Here is a 22,514-nt window from a genome sequence, read left to right as displayed (position 1 = left end):
AATGGAAAAGAGCAGAGTGGCAAAAAGCTTGTGTGACTTTGATTACTGCTTGTGAGCTGACCCACAAGCCAGCTCTTTTGCTCTCAGGACTAAGTAGACTTTGGCAAGAAAAACTAAAAAAATTAAACAAACAAACCCTGAAATACCTCCAATAGCCAAAAAGCCAAAAATCAAAGAGACAATGGTACAAAACGTCATCTTGATTTTTTTCCGCAGGCGACTGAGCCAAAGACCCGCTGTTGAAGAGCTAGAAAGAAGAAATATTTTGAAACGTAAGTACATTTTAGTGTGACTTGTGTTTCCTAATTGTTTCTCATGTTTACATCAAGTTGTCCTCTCACAAGGAATAATTTCTTTCTGATATGAAACAAGATTGATAAGCAGTTTCCTTCCCCCTTCTTTCATGGTGTGTTTTTCAGAAAGCTGCTGGATTTTTAGCCAATACAATATTTACTCTTAAAATGTATCTTTCACGAGCAGGAGCATCAATAAAGACAGTAGTTTAAATTAGTCTGTATTTTATATTTATCCAGCTGATATCAGTAGGAGAACCCAATATCTCACAGTGTCCGAAGTATTTTAAGCTCTTCACATTGTTTGATCTCACAAGAGACTTTTGAAGTATTCCACAGTTATTCCCATTTTACCAGTTGAGAACTGAGGCCAAAAGGTTAATCTGTCATCCAAAGACACCCACTACATCTGTTGCAGAGAGAGCCAGCTTTGACTTCCAAAACCCGTTCTTGCAGTCCTGCTGGAAATTGTTTAGAATATAATTTTTTCTCTTCTGACTCAGTGTAACAATGACCTGGATTCAGTTTTGTTTGTTAGCAACAAAAATTAAAGTATGCCATGAATTGCAGTTCATCACTTTTAAAAGTGAAACATAGAAGTATCCAAGCAGAAAAGAGAGTTTTCTGGTATGCAAATCAATTGTAAAACACTCTGATCTTTCTATGCCAACATAAGTCATGAATTAAGACCATGAAAGGCATATTACAGTATCGTAAGTGCTTTACGATGTGTTTTGCCATCAAATTTCATCTGTCATAAAACTGAAGAGCAATTCAAAAGGTCATATTCAGGCAAACTGTGTGTTAGAAGTTCAAAAACTATATAATCTTGTTATTTTCAGTGATGTTTCTCAGGGCTACAGTTGCTGAACATCTCAGAAAACATCTCTGTAAACAGTATAGAGCAAGTAAAAGATGTTTTATCTTGCTGGCCTCATGAGCAGCGTGGGCATGTCACCAGTATCTTGCAGCTAGAAGACAGAAAGAATCCTGAACACATTTTCTTGGGATCAAAGCCAGTGGGTTTCTCTCGGAATAAATGTGCATAAGACTGGGCTGCTCCTGATTTGTCCAAGCGCTGCCATTGGTTTCATGGCTAGTGCTAGGTAGAATCTGACTTTTTCCATGAACTCACCTGGTGTCACTCTCTTGCATTCTCATCCACCTCCTTCTCACCATTTGCAAGAGGGGAACAGAATATGGACTACCTTACTGGCTTGTTAAAAGTAATAGAAAGTATATATGGCATGCTTAAATGCTATACTGGGGCAAAGATCTTATATGCCTTTAACATAGCATAAATATACAGTACACCAGCAGAGTTAACAATGAACTCCCCAATTGTACAGTTCAGCAGCATGACTTGGAGTTCATCCATGGGAAAAGAGTCAGTTAGTACCCCATATGCTAAATCAGATATGTTTGCAAGGACTCTATGTGTGCTTGTGGAAAGACTGGTTGCATAGCGGACTGGCAGATTTACCTCTGAGAAAGTGCAATTGCTTGTGTACCTGTGTCTATGCTAGTGTGGTGCACCAGGAGGATTTAGAGCAAAAGGTTTTTACTGTTATTTTCATAAATACCTACTTAGGGTAAAGGGGGCAATTTGTAGCCTCCAGATGTTCTTAGACTGTAGCTCCCGTTGGTCTTAGCCAGCCGAGCCATTAGCAAGAAATTAGGAAACTTCTAATCCAACAATATCTGAAAGGCTGGAAATTGTTCACTCCTGATGTCTGTGTGCATGTGTGTACTCTGTATTCCAGTTAGCTTGCCTCTAATCCACTGATCCAAATAAATGGTGCAAAAAGCTGTACAACAAAGTTCAGTTGTCTGTACAGGACTTTGAATTTGGTGCTTCCCTTCTGCACCTGTTTATGCAGACAGTCGTATTTATGGTAGTGAAGCATTAGGGAGAAGCAGAGTGGCAAAATGAGGCTGTATTCACCCCACCCCCAGCAATAGACATTGTTACAAATGACAGTGTCCACTTCTCTGGTGGGAGATGTGTGGAAATGAACACAGGTTGACACACATGTGGGTCTAGGTGTTGAAACGGAGGCTTCTCTCCAGTGCCTTGCTCTTGTGTGCATGGCGGTTGCACCCAACAAGGAAAGGCTTGCATTGAAATCTTCCTTTGCATGTGGATTGTAAGTAGTGGATCAGGGCAACCAGCTTTCCCAATAGTTTATCATGGGATGATGTGTGCTGGCCAAATGGCCGTAATAAAGTTATTATTATTATTATTATTATTATTATTATTATTATTAATCATGGGATGATGAGTCAAATGCAGGTAGCAAGGTGGTGATGCAGTTGGAACTAACAGTGCAATAAGACAAATGAACACACCTCCACACCAGTTTGACAGTGCCCAAATGTCCCTTGTAGATAAAAACCACCACCCTCCTGTAGTTTCTCTAGATTGACTCCCATGGGAAATTCAGCTGTTGAGTGTAATTTACTTTCCCCCTTTCTAATCAAAGTTCTAGTTCCTGTGCATGAAAGATGGGCCCCCAGCCAAATGAGCATGCTGATGTATTTGGATGACTAGCTGACAGAAAGCTGTTGAAACAGCAGTTCCTCAGAAAAGACACAAGGTAGCAGAGCTGGAAAATGCTGCTGTTGGACCACCCCTTTCATCTAGGATTAGGCAGGCCCTTGGCCTGCAGGAGTTAAGTAGCAGCAAAGCTTGTAAAAGTGGGCTACACCTTCCAGAATCCCATAGCCAACATTGCTTTAGTGCTTGAATGATTCTGGGTGCAGTAGTCCCAAAGGGTAACTTTAAACACTCTCTGGATAATAATTGTCATAACAGAAGAATCATAATTCAGTTGCATACAAAAGGTCTCAAGTACAGTTCCGGTTAAGCAATGCAGGTTGTGCTTTGAAAACCCAGTGAGCCACTGTCAGAAGAGACAAAGTTAGATAGGCAAATAGCCTGCTTGTCTATGTGGTGTGGTTTCTTATATTTCTATTCCATGTTTGCTGTGCCCCACATAAATAACAGCAGAAAGCTTTCCTTTGATTTTTATAAGAGCTAATCTGAAGTGTTGCCTTGTAATATAAAATGGAAGAAGTTTGTAGGACTGGATGATAGGGTGTTTTGATGCTAACCATACCCACAGCAAATACAAACAGTGGTACTAGTCATTAAAGTCATTTTTAAGTATTGAGTTTGTATACTTCCTGCAAGGGCCAGAATACTATGTTATGAATATGTTTCACTTGCAAGTAGGGGTTGTTTTAAATTATACAGTAGCTTCTATTTATCACAAAAATAATGATGGAAGCTGTAGTCCAAAGTGACTGGAAGGCACTGCTTTGGGGCATACTGGCCTAGGCAGGGATGTGCCATGACCTGTTCAGGTGCGAAACTCAACTTCCCAGGAACAAGTAGATGTTGTAATTGGCTGGTGCATACGACCTACTATAGGCAATAGCACACAAAGTTATCTTCTCTTCCTCCATATAGCCCAGTTCTCCACAGTCTCTGAAGGAGGTCTTTCCTTTCCCTAAGTCCTCATCCTATTAAAACTGGGGATGCCAGGGATTGGCTTTGGGATCTTCTGCATGAAACGCATTAGTCTACCACAGAGCTATAGTGCTTCCCAAGTCCCTCCCTGAGGGCTCAGTGCAGGCGCAACATCACAGTGCACTCACTGCCAAAAAAAGCAATGTATGCTCTGCCGTTGTGGCTGGTAAGAACTGCCACACGTCTGAGTAACATTCAAAGTGATTCGGCTCTGGTTTTTTAAAGGTGTTCAATTTTAATGTGAAGTTCATAGCCTGGCACCTCCATCCCTCCTGTTTTTGTCCAAATGTAATACCAATCAGTCCGGGTGTGCTCTGGCAATTCTTTCAGTGTCGTGGCTAATTTAGAAACCTTGTCAAGAGAGAGAAGGTGTAAATTACACTCTTGTGTTTGGCACTGTATAGCTGGAGGACTTGTCTCATTAAGACTGATGGGGCCTGAAGCCAGACACTTAATAATTAATGGACACAAGGACAGTCAGAGCCAGGCTGCTTTACAAAGCTTGGTCATTTTCCCTGTTACCCTGTATCATTGTGATACTATAAATCCCTGTCACAGTGCATAGTCTTTCTTTAGCATTATATTAGGCAATGTTTCTCCTTCAACAAAGCCCAAGGAGTAAATCTTTATCTCAAGGACAAACTACAAAGATGAGCTGTTTGCAAGAACAGAAGCTATTTGTGGCTGTTACCCTCCATTATCCCATTTAGACTAAGGATGGGTTCATATACTATTGATGCCATGTGGTTGCAGTTCCCCTGTGGCAGTATCTCATGCCATACACATCAGGATAATGGGACATTCCTTGCTAGCACCACACCTCCATGGCAATGATGTCAGAACCCTCTTCATCCACCCAAGCCATTTGTTGTATTAGTCAGATGCCACAAAAGCCACATGGGATCACATCTCAGGGAGGGGCCAGTAATGTATGAACTGGAGATTAAAGTAAGATGACCACATTTGCTTTTGTATGTATCGTATATACTCGTCTATAAGCCAAAAAATGTATGCCCAAAAATGGACAGCAAAATCCCAGGTCGACTTAGGGGCTGTACAGGCCGTAACCTGCAGCCACCTCTTTCCTCACCAGATCGGGGCCGCGCAGGGACGTAGCCAAGGGTGGGGGGGTTTCTTGGGGTCCGGACCCCCCTTCCATTAGAAAAATGAATGGTGTGTGCTGCTGCGCCGTCGCACCCAAACCCCATTATAATGGTTGCACTTAGTCTGGACCCCCTCCCCCCTTCCTAAAATCCTAGCTACGTTCCTGGACTGCGGCAACCACACACTGCGTTCCCGATTTGGTTTTTCTGCAGCTCAAAAAAGCCGCTCCTTTCTGCACTGTGGAAAGGGCACCATAGCCACCAGCGCCACCCCTTTTCAGTGCTCCTTTGTCATTGTATCATCTGGATGCAGCACCATAAGAGCACCGTGATGCTGCCCATGTAGTGCATCATATGGACGCCATACCCCCACTCCAACCCCATGCCGGCCTTTATAGCTGGTCCGTACAGCCTATTTTTATGGGTCAGTATGGTTATGTGGTAGCAGCTCTTTCAGATTTCCCCATGTGGTGGGGAGAGCAGTTTATCTCTCTCTTGAGCCAAGCAGAAAGAGTCCTGGATGACTGATCATTATCCACATCTGGGAACAGCTGGTAGGAATGTGATCTCCTAACACTCAAAAGAGCTCTTATGCAAAACAAAGCACTGTACTGGTTCTTTCCTTGAAAGCTTTTACAGAACAATTGTAGGCAGTCATTCTTGGTTTTTAAAAATCTGTTGGCAAACTCTTGTAGATAACACCAAATCTGACAAAATTAGGCATTCATATTTGGTGTTGGATTTCTATTCATGCCCCTGTTGACATTTGATAATACATTTTCTTCTTTTTAGAAAGTTACGTGTACATGTGGGCACATGTGCATGTGTGCATATAGAGGACCCAGTATATCAGTGGCAACTTAGTTTTAATTCTGACAGTCGCAAATTTAAGTTGCCAGCATCCAGTAAGGGAAAACTGGACTGGGAAAACTCTTGCTGGAAATCCTGGAGAGTTGTTGCCAGTCAGTGTCAACAGAATTAGACTAGATGGATGGATGCTCTGATTCAGTAAAGGCAGCTAGAGATACATATCTGCTTGCCTGAGTGGATGTGGAGGCACATATTTCTCTGTGTTTGTGTGTGTGTTTGAACGCTTACCTCTGTACATACGGGTACACACACACACACACATATATGCTCACTTGAGGCCATGGAAGCAAAAATCGACATCCTTGCTGAGGGAATATCATTAATATTCAAGATCAAGTCTAGGCTGCTTACTGTCAAGACAGCAGGGATTTAAGACTCACCAATTACAATGTGTCTCCTAGCAGCTACTGTCCTTCCATAAATAGCACCATGTGGCTGCCTCCTTTCAGAGTGTGCAGTAGATGGCGAAAAATAGAGAGATGGATTCTAAAAATAACCTTCCCTTTTTTTCTTCCCAAGCAACATCTTTTATGCTTGTTAGCTTACTGAATGAGACAGAATCATATGTCAGATTTAATACAGAAAATGTCCCCCAGCCACAGGGGACCACAATGTGCAAATCAGGATTGTCCTCCTCTTTCTCTCTACCTTTCCTTTCTTTTCCTTTTTTCTTCCAAGAAAGAAAGAGAAAGAAAGAAAAAGGATGCATAAGATCTTTATTGTAGATTCCCTGCTCCTTTCAGGTTGCAGGCACACATCTTAATTTAGCAACAGACAGCCCTTGAAATAGAAAAATCCATTGAGTTGTATCCCAGGGCGAAGGATATATTTCACACAATGTTACAGCAGCCGCGTCTATTTTTAGCACCAGCATGTATGAGTTATCACAGCTTGAATGCTAATAGTTACGGTATACGAAGAGCAAAAAGCAAGCACGCTTAGGCTAGCAGAGAGCATCTCTTTAAGAAAGGAAGAAAAAAGGAAACCCTCCCTCTCTTCATCCCTCTGGAAATATATTCAGGCTCTATAATAAGATTGCCACAACTAGAATATTAGAAGGCAAAGAAATGCGTGGGAGTTGATTGCTGGCTATTGTTATAAATTAATCAACAAAATTACGGGAGCCTGGCAGAGTAAGAGTACAAGGAACGTGTGTTCCCTGAAGCAGCTGCTCTACAATGTTCCAGCGCGTAAGGGCAGCACGGATGACTCAGACAGAGATGTGGCATCGCAAAGCGATCATTTAGACTTCTAAAAGTCTATCGATCTCCCCCCATCCCCCACCCCAAAAACATTCCTCATTGTCCTAATAGAGGAATGGGATTGGTTGCTTTGCCTTTGTTGGAGCCCACTTTAATTGGCTGTTGGCAAGAAGGTCTGAGATTGGCATCAGCATGCCCCTGCTGCTAAGGAGTGTGTGATGCTTTTGGCAGAATACCAGGCAAAGGTGGACTGTGTAGTGAGCTGATAGTGTGGAGACACACATACACAGAGACTGACTGACTGACTGAGAAACTGAGAGAGAAAGAAGAGGAAGAGCAACTAAGTTTGGCTTGATGAGGAAAGTCATCTCTCTCTTCATATTTTCTGCAGAAAGGAATGACCAAACAGAACAGGAAGAAAGGCGAGAGATCAAGCAGAGGCTGACAAGAAAGGTAAGCTTTCTCAATATCTTCCTTCTCTTGATCAAACACATTTTTGCACACCATTAATAATGTTTCTATTGCAGTTGAGCATGGTTATAGCAAAGAGAAACATATCCTGGTTATGTCATCTCAGCTGCACAACCCTTGATGGCAGGGCTGGGACACCTGTGGGCAGAGTCCCATGGCCCCACTCCCCCCATCCATATTAAATTGTACAATGCCCTAGACACTGTTCAGCACAAGTTAAGTACTATACTGTTGCTCTCCATTGAGCAGACTTGCTGCTGACTTTTGCTGGGCACCACTGCCCTCTAGCACATGGAAGTTTAATGCAGATGCAACAGGTCTGAGGGATCACATCTGCCCAACTTCAGCTGAACAACATTTGGAACAGACATTGGAGCCTAGCACTGGTTCATAAGGAACTGCTGCAGCAAGACACCTTTCGTGGGGGGGGGGGGGGGCTAGAATAATGCTTAACCTAAGTTGGAGGCAAGTAAGTGGAGTTGTATCCATTGGATGACTTCAATGCATTTCTGCCTAATGTTAATAGAAGTTGGCATAGGAGCAGCCTTTGTCAAATCACTCTGACAGATGGAGTAATAAAGACAAGGGAAGCAAAATCTATACTCAGCTACTCAGTAGTCCTTTACTTCCCCTGCATACATCTTACTACAACAGAAATCCCCTTCTATTGCCTCTTTGTGGCAAGAAGTCCACAGTGAGCCAACTGCCTGCAGAACAGTGGCTGTATCCCTGCATGGTATTTTTCAGCGTACATGGTTTCCTGCTTAGATATGTAAAGGGTTAGACCTGTTGCTGTACCTAGCTGTTCTTGGCTGAGCATTTCCACTAATAGCTCTATGCGCTCAGCCAAGGACTAGGCATTTGCTGCTTACTCACAAAACACTGCATCCTCATGTCAGCAGTCAAGGGAAAATGCCCTAGAATTCAGCAGTATTTTGCTTGGGCAATACAAATAGAGATTTATTACAAGCTCAGTATTGTAGGCTTCTGGTGATTGGATACAAACAGCAGTTCAATGCCAGTAACTGGGACTGTTGGCATGAGAACAATTCTCAGAAAGAGTTTCATTCATTTCCTAAGGTAATGAACAAATCCTTTGTAGACACTATAAATATAGATTGGCGTTAAAAATGAACAGTAAAGCTACATGTAGTTTCTTTCTGAATGTATCTCCAAGATTCATTCACAAGATGTACTGACCTGTTTCACATTGGACCTTGTAAATGAAGTGCCATGTGTATTCAGACCGCCCGCCATGTGTTTAGTCGATCCATGAGGGGGAAATAGGCTTGATCATCTGGTCCTTCCATGCAGTGTGTGGACATTAAGTAATTGCATCAGGGAATCCTACATACCTGGCATTCCTCTACAGTGATGCAAAAATCTCTGTCTTAATGTTGTGGAATTTCTTCAAATCCCACCTAGATTCTCCTTCCCATTCTGGTGCTGCTTTAACTTGCTATTTTATTCAAGTCCTGCAATTTACACAAACTGAATGTTTTTTTTTTTTAAATCTAAGTAGTACATTTAGTTAACACAGTTTCCCTACATTATATTTTGGTGTATTTTTCTTTTTTAAAAAATGTTTACTTTGAGTCAATCACATTGTAAAATCTGCACATTGATTTATGTGCAGTTTATTTCTCAGGTAAGCCTCCACATGTGCAACTGGAACATGGCACAGACTCTTTCACAATTGGTCTTAGGAGGTGCAAAAGTGCAGGTTTTTGCTGAGACTGTTGAGTCCAAAAAAAATTATTTTCATCTCTTCTCCACTATGTTATCAGGGATCCTGTTCACATGGAGGAATCCTACTCATGTGCATTTGTATAGTCCCCCCCCCCCCCCACAGTATCCTTCCCTGTCACTGGATGTTTGGCTACTGTGTGTGTTAGTGTCAGGGTGTGTTTCTAGCTAGAACAATCCCATTCCTCAACGCCAAGCAGTTTCACAAAGTGTGCATTAAGTTGTCTGAAGAAACCAATAAAGAGAAATTCTAGGTGACCATCACTGCCATAGGTCCAGCACCTATTTCAAAGCTTTCCTTATTCCTTTTTGCTGCTCTTTGTCCAAGAAGCACTGAAGAACTGCTGAATGGGCAAGTTGGCAGCAGAAACTGCAGCAGGCTGGCACCATAAAGCATATGTTAGAAGAAGCTCTTTGGAGAAGGCTATAATTGCTAATCCAGTTTCTACAGGTACCCAGAGGCTGGAATTTCAAAGGCAGCAAATATGTCACTAAAAAGGAGAGAAAGTTTCTGGTGGGCCACTCACCCTCACAACACTGCCAATCTGGAAAAGCAACAATGCTCTGAGTGGTCCATCTAGGCAAATACTAGACTCCACATTTCTACCCTGTGTGAAGTCATACATTTCAAATACAGTTATGTTGTAATTGGGTTGTTGTTGTTGTTGTTATTATATTTTGTATATTTATATCCTGCCTTTTTCCCAGCCCTGGGAAGATGACGAAAGTTAAAACTGATACAAATAAGCATTTACATAATTAAAAACCTACAAAACACAAAATAATAGGTAGCAGTCTATATTGGAGTTACAGATTTGTAACCTGGTAAGGGATCCATAATTGCTCCATAATCACTTAATAGACATTCATGGTCATGGCTTTATGGCCGCAAGCATAAATGCCCTCCCAAACCTACCTTAATAGCCAGCAGCCACACAGAGAGATGGAGGTCTCTTCTGCTGATGATTGGAACACAACAGGATGATGTTTCCAACCCTCACCCACCAGCTTTTTTTTTTGGGGGGGGGGGTTATTGTAACCTTGGTGTATTTTGCTGTTGTAACCCGCCCGGATTCTCCATGATAGGGTGGGTTAGAAATAACTCTGTTGTTTTTGTTGTTATTATTATTATTATTATTATTAGCTAGTCAGGCTGTGATGGAGAATGAGAAGGATTCTGCTTTTAATTGTTCCAGCCTCACTCCCTGGTGGGAGCAGGCTGGAAACATCAACCTGCTGCATCCCAGTCACCAGCAGAACAGACCTCGATCACACATGAGGCTGCTGGCTGTTAATGTAGATTTGGGAAATTGGACTGGGAGAAATTACTTACATATACATTCATAACTAAGTAGGAGACATAGTCTCTCAGCCAACATTGTTACAAACTATAAATGCTGTTTGAATAAAGATTTCCTATACTTATGAATTCATACACAGAGAATGTGCATGTGCAAAAAATGAAAATTTAAATATCCCATCTATTCTATCACCATCCTAATTCCTTATATGTTATGCAGTATTTAACATGGATACCTTTTCTTCTTTTCCAAAGCTTAATCAAAGACCGACAGTTGATGAATTAAGAGACAGAAAAATCCTAATTCGATTCAGTGATTATGTGGAAGTGGCAAAAGCACAGGATTACGACAGACGAGCAGACAAGCCATGGACAAGGCTCTCAGCAGCTGATAAGGTATCATCCTATTTGCTTGAATGAATTTATTTACATCATACAGCCAGCATAAAATTATAAAATGTCTAGAAAAATTACCTTACATCCAGTTAGAAACATTTATATTCCAGCATATCATATAAATGCATGAGTACATGCATCCTATTTGCAGTTACTGTGGGGTGCAGGTGTTTCGATGGGGTGTGTTGTACAATCACAGAGAATCAAAGGGTTACTTTTTTTCAATGACGACTCCAAGAATCCCCCAGCCCAGCATGGCAAATGGCTGCACTGGCTGGCAAATTCTGGGAGCTGTATAAAAAGGGGTTTTCCCCAACTTCTGCATAATACAGCATATAAATATTACACCCAGGAAAAAAGACATCTTTTTATGCCAGAGTACAAACATTTACCAAAAAAAATAACTTAATAAGTCACACCTAGCCACTTATATAGTGGTAGCCCAGTCCAAACAGGGACAAGGGAAATATGGCTTTCTTCTGTTGAAAGTAGTGCCCAAAATGTTGCAGTTTGTCTGCAGAGCTGTTATTCGCATTGGGGTTTCCCCCCCTCATCCCCATAGCTAATTATCCTAAAGAGATGTAACCAGCTCCAAGCATATTAATTAAAAACATTCTCATGTAACAAGTCATTGGACCCTTATACAATAGTCTGCTGTTATATCCGAATGCACTGGTTTTTAGATCATGTTGTGATTTGAACCTGATGCTCCAGAGAAGCTCTTCAACAAGATACAATATTGCTGAACCTCTTATCCTCCATGGAGTGGTAAACCTTGAGATTGAGAAGCTAGTAATGACAGCATGCTCTGGCCAGAATGATTTTGGATCGCAAAAGTGATAGTGGGGAAATCCATTCCCTCATCTGTACAGCTACCATAAGCTGCAACAAAGTTCAGAGGAGAGAAAAAACCTTTGGAGGTGAAGCGGCAGATGACATAATGGGCCCTGCTAATCAGAAAGTCTCAGCATTTCAAATCTGTGAGCCTTGGCTCCACAACACCATTGGTGACACATCATTATAGTTTATATTTTCTTCTAATAATTTTATAATTTTTTCCAATGCAACATAGATCTTTCAAATGGATACACTTTCCTTATGTATACAAAGTAATGTCTTCAGCAGGAAGGCAGACCATCCACAAATGAGACTACGAATTACTTGAGAATGCAATTGTACATACACAGAGCCAAAGGAAGGACAATTACATTTGCTTCTAGTTCTGCATTGAAAATGTGTCACAATTAATGCTCCTTTTTACACTGAGATGCTGTTTTATGCAGATGGCATGAATTCTTGTTTCTATTTTGCATTTTTAACAAGGCTTGTTAATAGGTAGCCGAGGGACATTGTGCTGCATCTGCTTAAAGCAGAAGGGGAGAATCATTGTCCAGATCTGGAAAATTATAAACTAGGTCACCATTGTCTGCTTGTGGCAATTGCAGAATGGGAGGCTCAGCCACTTGGTTGAAATTCTGCCCACAATCACTGGTAAATTATCCCATAGTTTGATTTGTATTTTCCCTCCGTACCATAGGAGAAACTTCCCTTCCATGGATGAGGTTTCCATCTGGAATAGGAATGCAAATCTTGACTTATTTCATTATCTCACACAAGATTTATTTATTTTTTCATGTTTTCATGTTTGGGGCGAGGCTTTTTGTGCATTTTCCTACAATTTTTCTCATTTGGGGACTCTTTTTTCTAAAGGGCCTTTGCATAAAAACATAGGGTTTTGAACAAAAGAAAAATTACACAGAAAACATGCCTCTCCCCCCCCCCCCCCCCCCACACACACACACAAACCACTACTTATGTGCAAAAATATTTCTGGTAACAAGCTAATGTTTTAGCAAAAGGTCCCTAAATACAATCACAGTGATTTATGTTTTCTATAGCAAGCCATATCGGTGTGTCAAGACACTTTTATGCACTGAGGACAAGAACATTTAAGAGTAATCTTTATCTCCCTAGTCAAAACGTGTGGCTTCATTGCCCCCATCTCTGGAGTTTCCTCATGAATCTAATATTGTTACAAAATCTCCTATGGGTGTGAACTGCCCCTGGAAAAGGCTGTTTTCCAGTCTTCTTGTGATAAGATTTTTATTTGCAGGGATCTCCCCCCTGCCCCCCAAAAAACCCAACAACAACACAGCCTACATTCAAGAGCAGTATGCTCCACCTACAGTCAAGAAGAGGTACAATCCGTTCCACCACCTCTGAGTGATACCACCTTGTTCTCCTACATTCATAAATCAAGCATAAAAGGTGTGTTGGTTATCTGCAACTGTTCCATATTCATCCAGATTTTGATTGGAAACTTTTTTTTAGTGTGTCACTGTGAATCTGTAGTGTGAATCTGTAGGAAACCTCTGCCATTTCCCCCGCAGTTCAGCCAAGCAAAAAATGCAAAAAGTCATATAACCATTTCCCAAGCAGCCCCTGGATTATATTAGTTGAATATAAAGGTTAAGCTACTTCACAGTACTTGGCCTTTTTGGTTGTTATGATTCTGTACTGAGGAGCAGCATAGACAAGAATTCTGTGTTGGATACTTTATCTCTTTTATTGTGCTGGGGTTTGTCTTCTAGCCATTTTTAAAGGCTCAATTACCCCTGCTTTCATTTGAACTTTTTAGGCAGCTATTCGCAAAGAGCTAAACGAGTACAAAAGTAATGAAATGGAGGTGCATGCATCAAGCAAGCATTTGACCAGGTAGGTTGCCTAGCTATTTGTTTTCCAGTGTTTCAAAAAAAAAAAAGGGGGGGGGATAGAAATAGAACCTATGTCCTCTGCTAACTATAATTAACAGCCTTCTCCCAGGTGGTGCTTTCTAGATGTTTGTAGTACAACTCCCATCATGCCAACCATGATCTGTTCTGAGTGGTGCTTGTGGGAACTGTAGTCCACATTTTCTGGATGAGACAACGTTGGAGAAGGCAATAAGTACCTTTACTTTCTCACTGTGTGTGGAGACAGAAATAGCATGACTGCTTAATCAAAGAATAACATCCCATTATGACATTATTGTCTCTTCAGAGGCCTGAAACTTTTAGAAGACATCTCTGACTATAAGAATGTGTGGATGGTGTAAATGGTGTGGTTTAAGGCAAGACAGCAAATGTCACTGAAATATAATTACCTTGGCCACAATCCAAGTGATGTGTGTGTACAACTCCTCTCTGTATCCAGTTGATGAGACAGTCTGCTGGATTGAGGATTGTGGAAATAAAATCCAGTCTTCTGCTCCCTCTTCCACATACAAGTGCCTGTTTTTCAATAGTATTCTGTACATGTAACCCATACACTCAGATCAGAAAAAAGCAGTCTACATGAAGCACCCATTTAATGTCCTTAGCTCCTCATCAAGTTGTGCATGAGGAAAGAATAGACCTCTTAGAAGTTCTGTGATCCCTTGAAAATGTATTGCAGAAAAAGAAAGCATCTGAAGATGATAAAATGTCAATTGGTCATGAACCCTTTTCTGTCTTGCCTGGGGAAGTCTGTGAAGCAACTGTAACTACACTGAAGACTCCACACAACTGGGAGCCCGGCACATGACTAATTTCCTGCTGTCATGGCGCTCTGTAACCACTTTCAGGTGACGCATGGTTACAACTGTTTTGCAGACCTTCAGCCAACACAGAGTGGCGAGGCAGGTCTCCAGTGTGTGTGTCCCCAGCTTCGACTACAATACATGCTTGGGGCGGGGGGGGGGGGGGGAATCCTAAATTCCAGCATTATGTCTGATTTCTTTACAAGCACATAAATAAATCCTTCAGATTGCTCCCCATACATTCATATCACATGCTGGACACTCATAGAAACTATTTAAGAATGAGGACCCACAAAGTTTTGAAGGTTTTAAAACATTATCTTTTTTCCTCTTGACATTCATTGATTTCTGTTAATACTGTATATACTTGACTATAAGTCGACCTCATGTATAAGTTGAGGGTAAGTTTTGGGGGCAAAATTATGGATTTTGATATGACTCGTGGGTAAGTCGAGGGTAAGACTTAGGGTCATATAGCAAAGGATCTAAAGGATCAAGCAAAGCAAAACAATGACAAAGAATTTACAAAATTGCAGCAGACATAACTCTTTGTGCTCAGTCTTAAGGCTGGATGGATGAGAGAGTAGAGGGAGTCAGTGGTTCCAGGACAGATTATACTCTTGCTTTTCACCAGGAAATGGTTTCTTCTTTTAAATAAGAGTTAAGGTACAGTACTTACACTGACCCATGGATAAGTCGACTCAGATTTTTTGGGTCAATTTTTTAACCTAAATTTCTAGACTGAATACATGAGTATATAAGGTAATTATTAAAGTTGGTAGCAAAATTCTGTCTACAGTGAAATTCTCTGTGAATCTGAAATGTTCTTTTTTTCTCATTTGAAAATGTATGAAACATGTAAAAGAATTTTAGGAAAGTCTGTATGTAAGTAAAACTGTAAAAGAATTTTAGGAAAGTCAAGACCAGTGAAATTAATGAAATCAGGGGGCAGACATCATTAGGTTATCACAAGATTTCAAGAAAAACAAAATTCTAAGAAAAACAAAATTCCAAGAGAAACAAAGGTTTGTGATCACAGAAAACTCCAGCAACACTTTCATGACATATTGATGTATCCTAAATGAGATTACTTGCTATATACAATCATGAAAAATTGCCATTGCCATTAATTTCTCTTCTATTTTTTTACCTATAGATTCCATAGGCCATAGAGATTTTCTTCTGAGAAGAATTTGTCTACTTTTTTTGATACCACTACTGAACAAGCATCAGGGAATATGTGAAGGTCTTTCCTTGAGGTTCAGTCAATGACAAGCTGATGTTTCAAGTTCAAGAAGGACTCTGCAGGTTAAATCTCTGCAGCACATACTTAAAAAGGAAGATCCACGGGGATGGCCTTCGCCTTGGAGCCACAACACCTGTGGGGTGGGAGGATTAGCTGAAAATGACTGAAGTCGAGCTCATAAAAAAGGAACCTACTGCTCTCCTTTTACTACTTTAAACTGTATTGCAGCATATCTTGGGAAAGGAGATGTTGTGCATGTACAGGCTTTACCATTCCAAGGCCTCTGACATAATGGACATGGCGCACACTCTCATTCAGTATTATCATGGTGGCAAGACATTTGGAACTTATCACAGTTAGTTTGTATAAAACACTTAAGTTCATGTTATACAAAATTATTTACTATATTATTTCTTCCCCCTTTTTATATATAATGTCTAACAAAAACACAGCTGCGGCATTTTTTTGGACTCCTGTTAATTTCCCCCCGTTTAATTAAATGATTACTTACTGCAGAAAACAGATCAGCAAGCTTACTGAGTTTGATGGTATTTTGGAGAAGGATGAATTTAGATTGCAGAGAAATGGGATGAAAATTTGGTTTCTTCTGTCTTTCAAAAATTCACAGAAAGTATTTGAGACTAGGGCATAAAATGAAGACTCATTGGAACAGAATCTTGGGCTACAGAGGTATAAGAATACTAAAGTGAATTGCATTGGGCCAGCAATTGAGATACTGAACTTTAATATGGAATTAATGTCTGTTGCAGTATATTGGTTGGCATCCAACTTCTGATGATGCAACAGTTGTGGTTTGTGATATGCTATCAGTGTAGAATCCAACTCCTTAAGTGCTCGACAAACACATCTCAGAATTAATTTCTATTTTGTCTTCCTTGGTTCTTCTGCACATTTAGCTACTCACACCAGTGGCTAACTCACATAAACAGTGTAATACTGAAGTATAGAAGTCTCTAAAGCTCACAAATTCCATCCAGTGACCAGAAATTCTTGCTCATCAAAGCTAAAACTGGGATATTTCTGATCTGTCTCTTTAAATATTATATTGAGACTGACAGCTGGTTCACGCATGCATGCCATCCTTTTGATGATTTGAACATCATGTAATAATTTGCATGTGTGAATGGATCACCACGGATAAAGTTTCACCTCAAATCCAGTGTTTTTCAATGGACTCCATTTGCATTAACAATACAGTGCCAAAAATCAATAAATCATGATATCATACAAAAATACGGTAACTTAAAAACTGCTAATCCAGCAGTGAGAGATTGACAATGCAATCCTATACAAGTCTACTCCAAAATAAGTTTCATTGAGTTCAATGGGTTCCAGTGAGTGTGTATGAGATTGTAACCCATAACACAGTTATGGGTGAGTAATCCTCATTAAACATTTGAGTAAACATTGTTAGGTATATTGCACAAGTCCTCTGAACAACAACAAAAGTGTCATTTTGGTTGTATTTTAAATATACATGCCTGGTTTTATTTTATCCCAAAGTATTTCAAGTTCTTTCCAAGATAAATTTTAGTAAGAAATAGTTCAAAACCATCACAATAAAATGGAGATACTTAAGAAATAGACCTATACAATCTCTGCCCATTAACTCAAATCAAAGGTCACAGACTAGGTATGATGACTAATTACAAGCTCATTGAACTGTTTGGTTTTCTTGTTTGCCTGGACCCACAACTGAGCAACCACTTTGACAGTCCTTAGTCCATAACTGCTGAGTGGAGCACCAGGTGCATCTGTTAAGACATGGAAATAAACCATGGCAGGGGGTGGGGGGGGATTTAAAAAATGCTGAAAATTCTGGAATACATTGTACCAGTGGACGACATGACCTGAAGCTATTCATCTGTATAATTCAAAGATGTATTTATATCACACATGGACTCAGATATCTTCACAAAATTAAAGTTGATGACTTCCAGGGAAAGTACAATATAATAGTTAAAGCAACTTAGATTTAGGAATCGGTTTGAGTGGTCTCTGGCATATGAGATTTATAATATAAAAAATTACAGTTAGCCTGTTATGGAACACTGCATTTTCCTTTAATCTTCTACCAACCACCTAGTTAAAACTATCTACATTCCTAGTTGCTTAGCAATTTGACCTGAAGATTAAGTAAGAAAGACATATAGCGACCTATTCCAAAGATTTTTAGCCTCCTATTCTCAATCAGGTAGCTTTCTGAAGACTGCCCCAAGAAAACATAAAGAAGAAGTTATTCCTGAGAGACATGGGGCTGGAAACTACTAAGTAATGAATGCTTCTCTCACCAGGAGAAACTTGTGAGCTGTGCAATAAAAATAAGGGCAAACAAGTAAACTCAGAGCCACAGAATGAACATCCCTCAATATGCTACATCAGCTACTTAGTTACATAATGTTTCCTGGACCTGCCTCTAAAGCCCACCTTAAAAGCCAGCAGCCATATTGAATGAAGGGGGATCTGTTCAGCTGTTGATCAGGACACAAGGAGAATTTCCAACCCCCCTCCACCAGCAAGTGAGGCTGCAATGAGGAATGACAGAGATCCTGCTTTTGATTGTCTCAGCCTTGCTCACCAGTGAGAAACATCCTCCTCCTTGCATTCTGTTCAGCAGAGGAACAGAGCTTTTTCACTCAGTGCAGTACCTAGCTGATAAGTTGTACTGGGACACATTTACAATCGTGGCAATAGTGTCACAATGGTGACTACATAGTCTTACAGAAAATGGAGCAGTTAATGATCTGTAACTCTCAGCTACAAATTCTTAACTGCAACACGTAACGCCAGCCATCATTTGTAAAAAATAAAATAAAATACAATTAAAATGGGAAGAAGAGAAGCTTGACTTCTATGGTGCAAGATACAGTTGCTTTTTGATCCAGTGACACTCTGAATTTTTTTCCATCTTCTGACTGATCTCTTTGTATCTATCTGTAGAGGGCAAGTCAGGAGAAAAAGTGCACCACACTACTTTCTTTCTACCACTTGGAAAAAAGCATCCCTTTTACTCTAGGCAAATATTGTGAACATAGGATACTCTCAGTGTACAGACATTTAAAATACAGTAGGCCCTTGGTATCTGCTAGGATTTGGACCTAGGACTCCCCCTCCCCACCTGTGAATACCAAAATCTGCCATCCTATTAAATAGAGTGACATAATAAGATTGTGCTTCTTATATTAAATGACAAAATCAAGGTTTGGGTTTCGGGTTTGTTGGGTTTTTTATTTTTTGGAATATTTTCAAGACATGCATGGTTGAATCCATGGGTAAAGAATCCATGGATATGGATACCAACTGTATTCACAGTATCTTCCTTAGCAGCATCTCCATAATGCTCCATTGTCTTTTAGTTCCTCTGTCCTCTTTCCAACAGGAAGCAGGCAAATATACTGTATTTGATCCAAACCGAAGATGTCTTTCATTCAACTCCATGAGTCCTTGTTCCTATTACTCCAGACCCCACAAAATAGGAGCTGAGCAGATCTAAAGGCACCAGATCCCACCTGGTCTTGGAAGCTAAGCAGGGCCAGCTCAGTTTAGTATGTGGATGGGAGACCACCAAGGAAGATCATGTTCTGTAGGCTATATTTCATAGGAAGGTACTGAAAAAACCTCCTTGGAATATTCCTTGCCCAAGAAAATGCTATGAAAGTCATGGGATTTCCGTATGTCGACAGACAACTTGAAGGCACATACACACAAGCAACTCATGGCAAAATTATAGCATGTAATTAATTCATCTATTGAGCTAACTCTACTTGTCTTTGAGTGTGGCTACTTCATTTGAATACTGATGAACTGCTGCTGATTATGTGGACAAGTAATACCTTTTCCCTAAGAACTGAAGTGATTATTATAAGAGTTTTGAGTGTTTCAAACATTTTTTTAAAGCAACAGGTCCAAAGCACCTGCTGAAATTTCACACATTTCATTTTAATAAGGAACACTGCAGTGCCAATTTAAAAAAATAAATAAATCTCTGCAGCACACTTTAGTGAAATTGGAGCAGATCAAATCCTTTTTATACGCTGATGAATATGCTGAATACAGGACTATACAAGAAAGGGTCACAATACATAGGGGCCAAGATTCTGTATTAGGGGATATAGATGTGGTGACATAGCTATGGCAATGTGGTTGTACCTCTCAGTGCAACAACCTCCCCCCTCAAAAAACCATCCACATCGCCATTTCCAAGTTGCCAGAGGGCATGTGTGTGTTAACCAGGAGGCATGATGCCACCCTCTTTGGCTCATCCTGTAGCTCACAGCACACACAGCTATAGGAAGAGGGCTTGGTTCATCATCACTCCCCCTCCCATGTACACTTTCCAGCAAGTTAGAAATGGTCATATTGGGGGACTGAGCAGTTTAAAAGTTAGGTTTTGTGGTAGACCTGTGGCCATTATATATGGAACCCAAACAAGGGAATTGTGATGTCATAAAGCAGATTTCCATCATAGTTATTGAACAAACTGCCTGCTATTTTTCCCCAGACAATCCACATAACAGAAAATGTAAGGTTTTCCCCCTGAAAATTCAACATGATTAACATCACAATAGAGAAATGTGGTTAACTCTGTTTATCCAGAGTTGTGATTGCTGCTGTTGTGCGCCTTCAAGTTATTTCCAGCTTATGGCAACCCTAACATGAACCTATCATGGGCTTTTCATGGCAAGATTTGTTCAGAGGAGGTTTGCAATTGCCACCCCCTGAGACTGAAAGTATGTGATTTGCCTGCAAAAGTGGATTTGGATAACCCTCTCCTCCTGTTATTCAATGTTGATGTGACATCATTTCTTTGAAGTTAACATACACAGTTTTCACTTTAGTGCCAAGACTGGCTATCCTTTTGGTTGCAGAAGCCACTTGCATAAAATTACTTTAACAATTTTCATGTCAGCATCAGATGCACATGTATGTGTGTATGCACAATTGCCCTCCCTGAATCAGGTCATATGTGTTTTGAGATGGTATAAAAAGTAAACTTTAGCCAAGTCACACTTATTTTCATACATACTCTGCTGGAGGGATGGGGATTGTATAACTTTCCAGCACTTAAATTCTACTTCCCAGCATTCCTCAACATTGACTATGCTGAGCAAGGCTAATGAGAATTGCAGTCCCACAACACCTGCAGGATCACAAATTCCCATCCCTGTACTACAGTACAGAAGAATCTCTTCACAAAGAAGAATCTATTCTATTCTGTTCTGTTCATCTGTTAATGAAAGAATGGGTGCTCTCAGCTTTGTTCATGTTAAGCACCTTTAGGAGATTGAAATGTTAGACACTTTTTGGAGACTTGAGGAGACTGGAATTCTTCTCCCCAAGCCTGTGGTTCGTGATGCACTAAATTTGTGCAGAATAATTTCAGGCAAACAGGATCACCATGCATATTGTTGGATCTGATGATTTTACATCTTGGTGAGAGCAGGAGTTTAGGCCTTGTAGAACTAGGTTTATTTCCATGGCTAGCAGTTGGGGCTACAATATTAGGACTAGTAACAGAAGTGAGATATAATGTTGCCCTACCCCCCCCCCCCCGCAAAAAAACCCAGGTAAATAATACTAGTCTAAGCACTTTTCAGTAAATCATTTCTGAACTGCAGCAGGACCATCTAGTGGTAAGAAAATGAAATTTCATATAAAGAGACATTTTCTTATAGAGATTACTTCAAGACTGACTGGATACAATCACATAAAAATCCACTACACAGCTTAAAAATTAGGGCTGTCAACTGATTAAAAATAATTAAATACATGCTTGTAAAAATGAACTGATCTATTCAGTTTAAATGTACAATTTAATAATTAGAATCCAGCATCCACTGTTTAAAACATAGATCCTCCCCACTACTATGTTATCTATGGTGTGGTACAGAGCGCCAAAAAGAGGCACCTCCTCAGCGCCTCTCCTTGCTCCACAGCAGCGCCGCAGCAACCAAATTGTGAAGTGCTGCTGCGCAGCAAGAAAGGAGCATGCAGAAGTGGCTCCTTTTATGCAGTGCACTTCCGCCGCCCCAAAGCGCCAGCGTGGTGACGTACCAGCGGCGCAGCCCCATTTGGAGGCTGCGCTGCTGGCACATCATTGCTGCACACACCATCTAGATGGTGCTGCGCAGCTGCAGTGAGCATATGGTGGGCTAGGGTTGCGGGGCGTGTGCACGCCCCGCCCCCGAGCAATCCTAGCTTGTCATGGGCGCGCCGCAAAGGGCCTGTCTGTACCAGGCCTATGTTGTTTCTCTTATTATATTTCTATGGTAAGAAAAAAAAGTTCTAGAAGACAGCTCTGTCCTTGTTGATTAAATTATGCTCATTGATAATGCTTTGTACCTGGTGATTTTCCATATTAAAAGAGTGACTTTGGAGAGAAATGGATTATTGTATTTGTGTAAGTAAAATATCTATCCTAAGCTTTTAACAGTAGCTAAGGGGCCTGGCTCCTGGCTCTATAACTGTTCTGCATTCACGTTTTAGAACAATTTCCAGTTGGCTGGAGCATAGGTGTTCTAATAACTTTATATAATGACATCTGATCATGTTTTCACCCTTTTCCAATGTTTGAGAAGGTACCGTATATACTTGACTATAAGTCGACCTCATGTATAAGTCGAGGGCAGGTTTTGGGGGCAAAATTGAGTATTTTAATATGACCCTTGGATAGGTCGAGGGTAAAACTTAGGAACATGCAACAAACGATCCAAATGATGAAGCAAAGGAAAACAGTGCCAAAGAACCTACAAATTTCTGGCAGGCATAATGGTTTTGG

The 22,514-nt window shown here is 40.6% G+C and overlaps 1 protein-coding gene across 9 annotated transcripts in view; it reads left to right on the top strand.

The window, feature by feature from the left end:
- Nucleotides 1-16,522, top strand: part of PHACTR3 (phosphatase and actin regulator 3) — a 269,656-nt gene extending 253,134 nt beyond the window's left edge. For all 9 annotated transcript variants that reach the window (XM_089513707.1, XM_089513700.1, XM_089513706.1 and 6 more), the window contains 5 exons: nucleotides 217-272; nucleotides 7,392-7,453; nucleotides 10,773-10,913; nucleotides 13,552-13,628; nucleotides 15,626-16,522. In XM_089513707.1, coding sequence (XP_089369833.1) covers nucleotides 217-272; nucleotides 7,392-7,453; nucleotides 10,773-10,913; nucleotides 13,552-13,628; nucleotides 15,626-15,641 — 352 coding nt within the window. In that variant the 3' untranslated portion in view covers nucleotides 15,642-16,522. The remainder of the gene's footprint in view (nucleotides 1-216; nucleotides 273-7,391; nucleotides 7,454-10,772; nucleotides 10,914-13,551; nucleotides 13,629-15,625) is intronic.
- Nucleotides 16,523-22,514: the final 5,992 nt, after the last annotated feature.

This window comes from Sceloporus occidentalis, unplaced genomic scaffold, assembly GCF_023333645.1.
Source record: "Sceloporus occidentalis isolate IW3139 unplaced genomic scaffold, rSceOcc1.0.p SCAF_3, whole genome shotgun sequence".
Lineage (NCBI taxonomy): Eukaryota > Metazoa > Chordata > Lepidosauria > Squamata > Phrynosomatidae > Sceloporus > Sceloporus occidentalis.
This window is presented reverse-complemented; position numbering and strand designations above follow the sequence as displayed.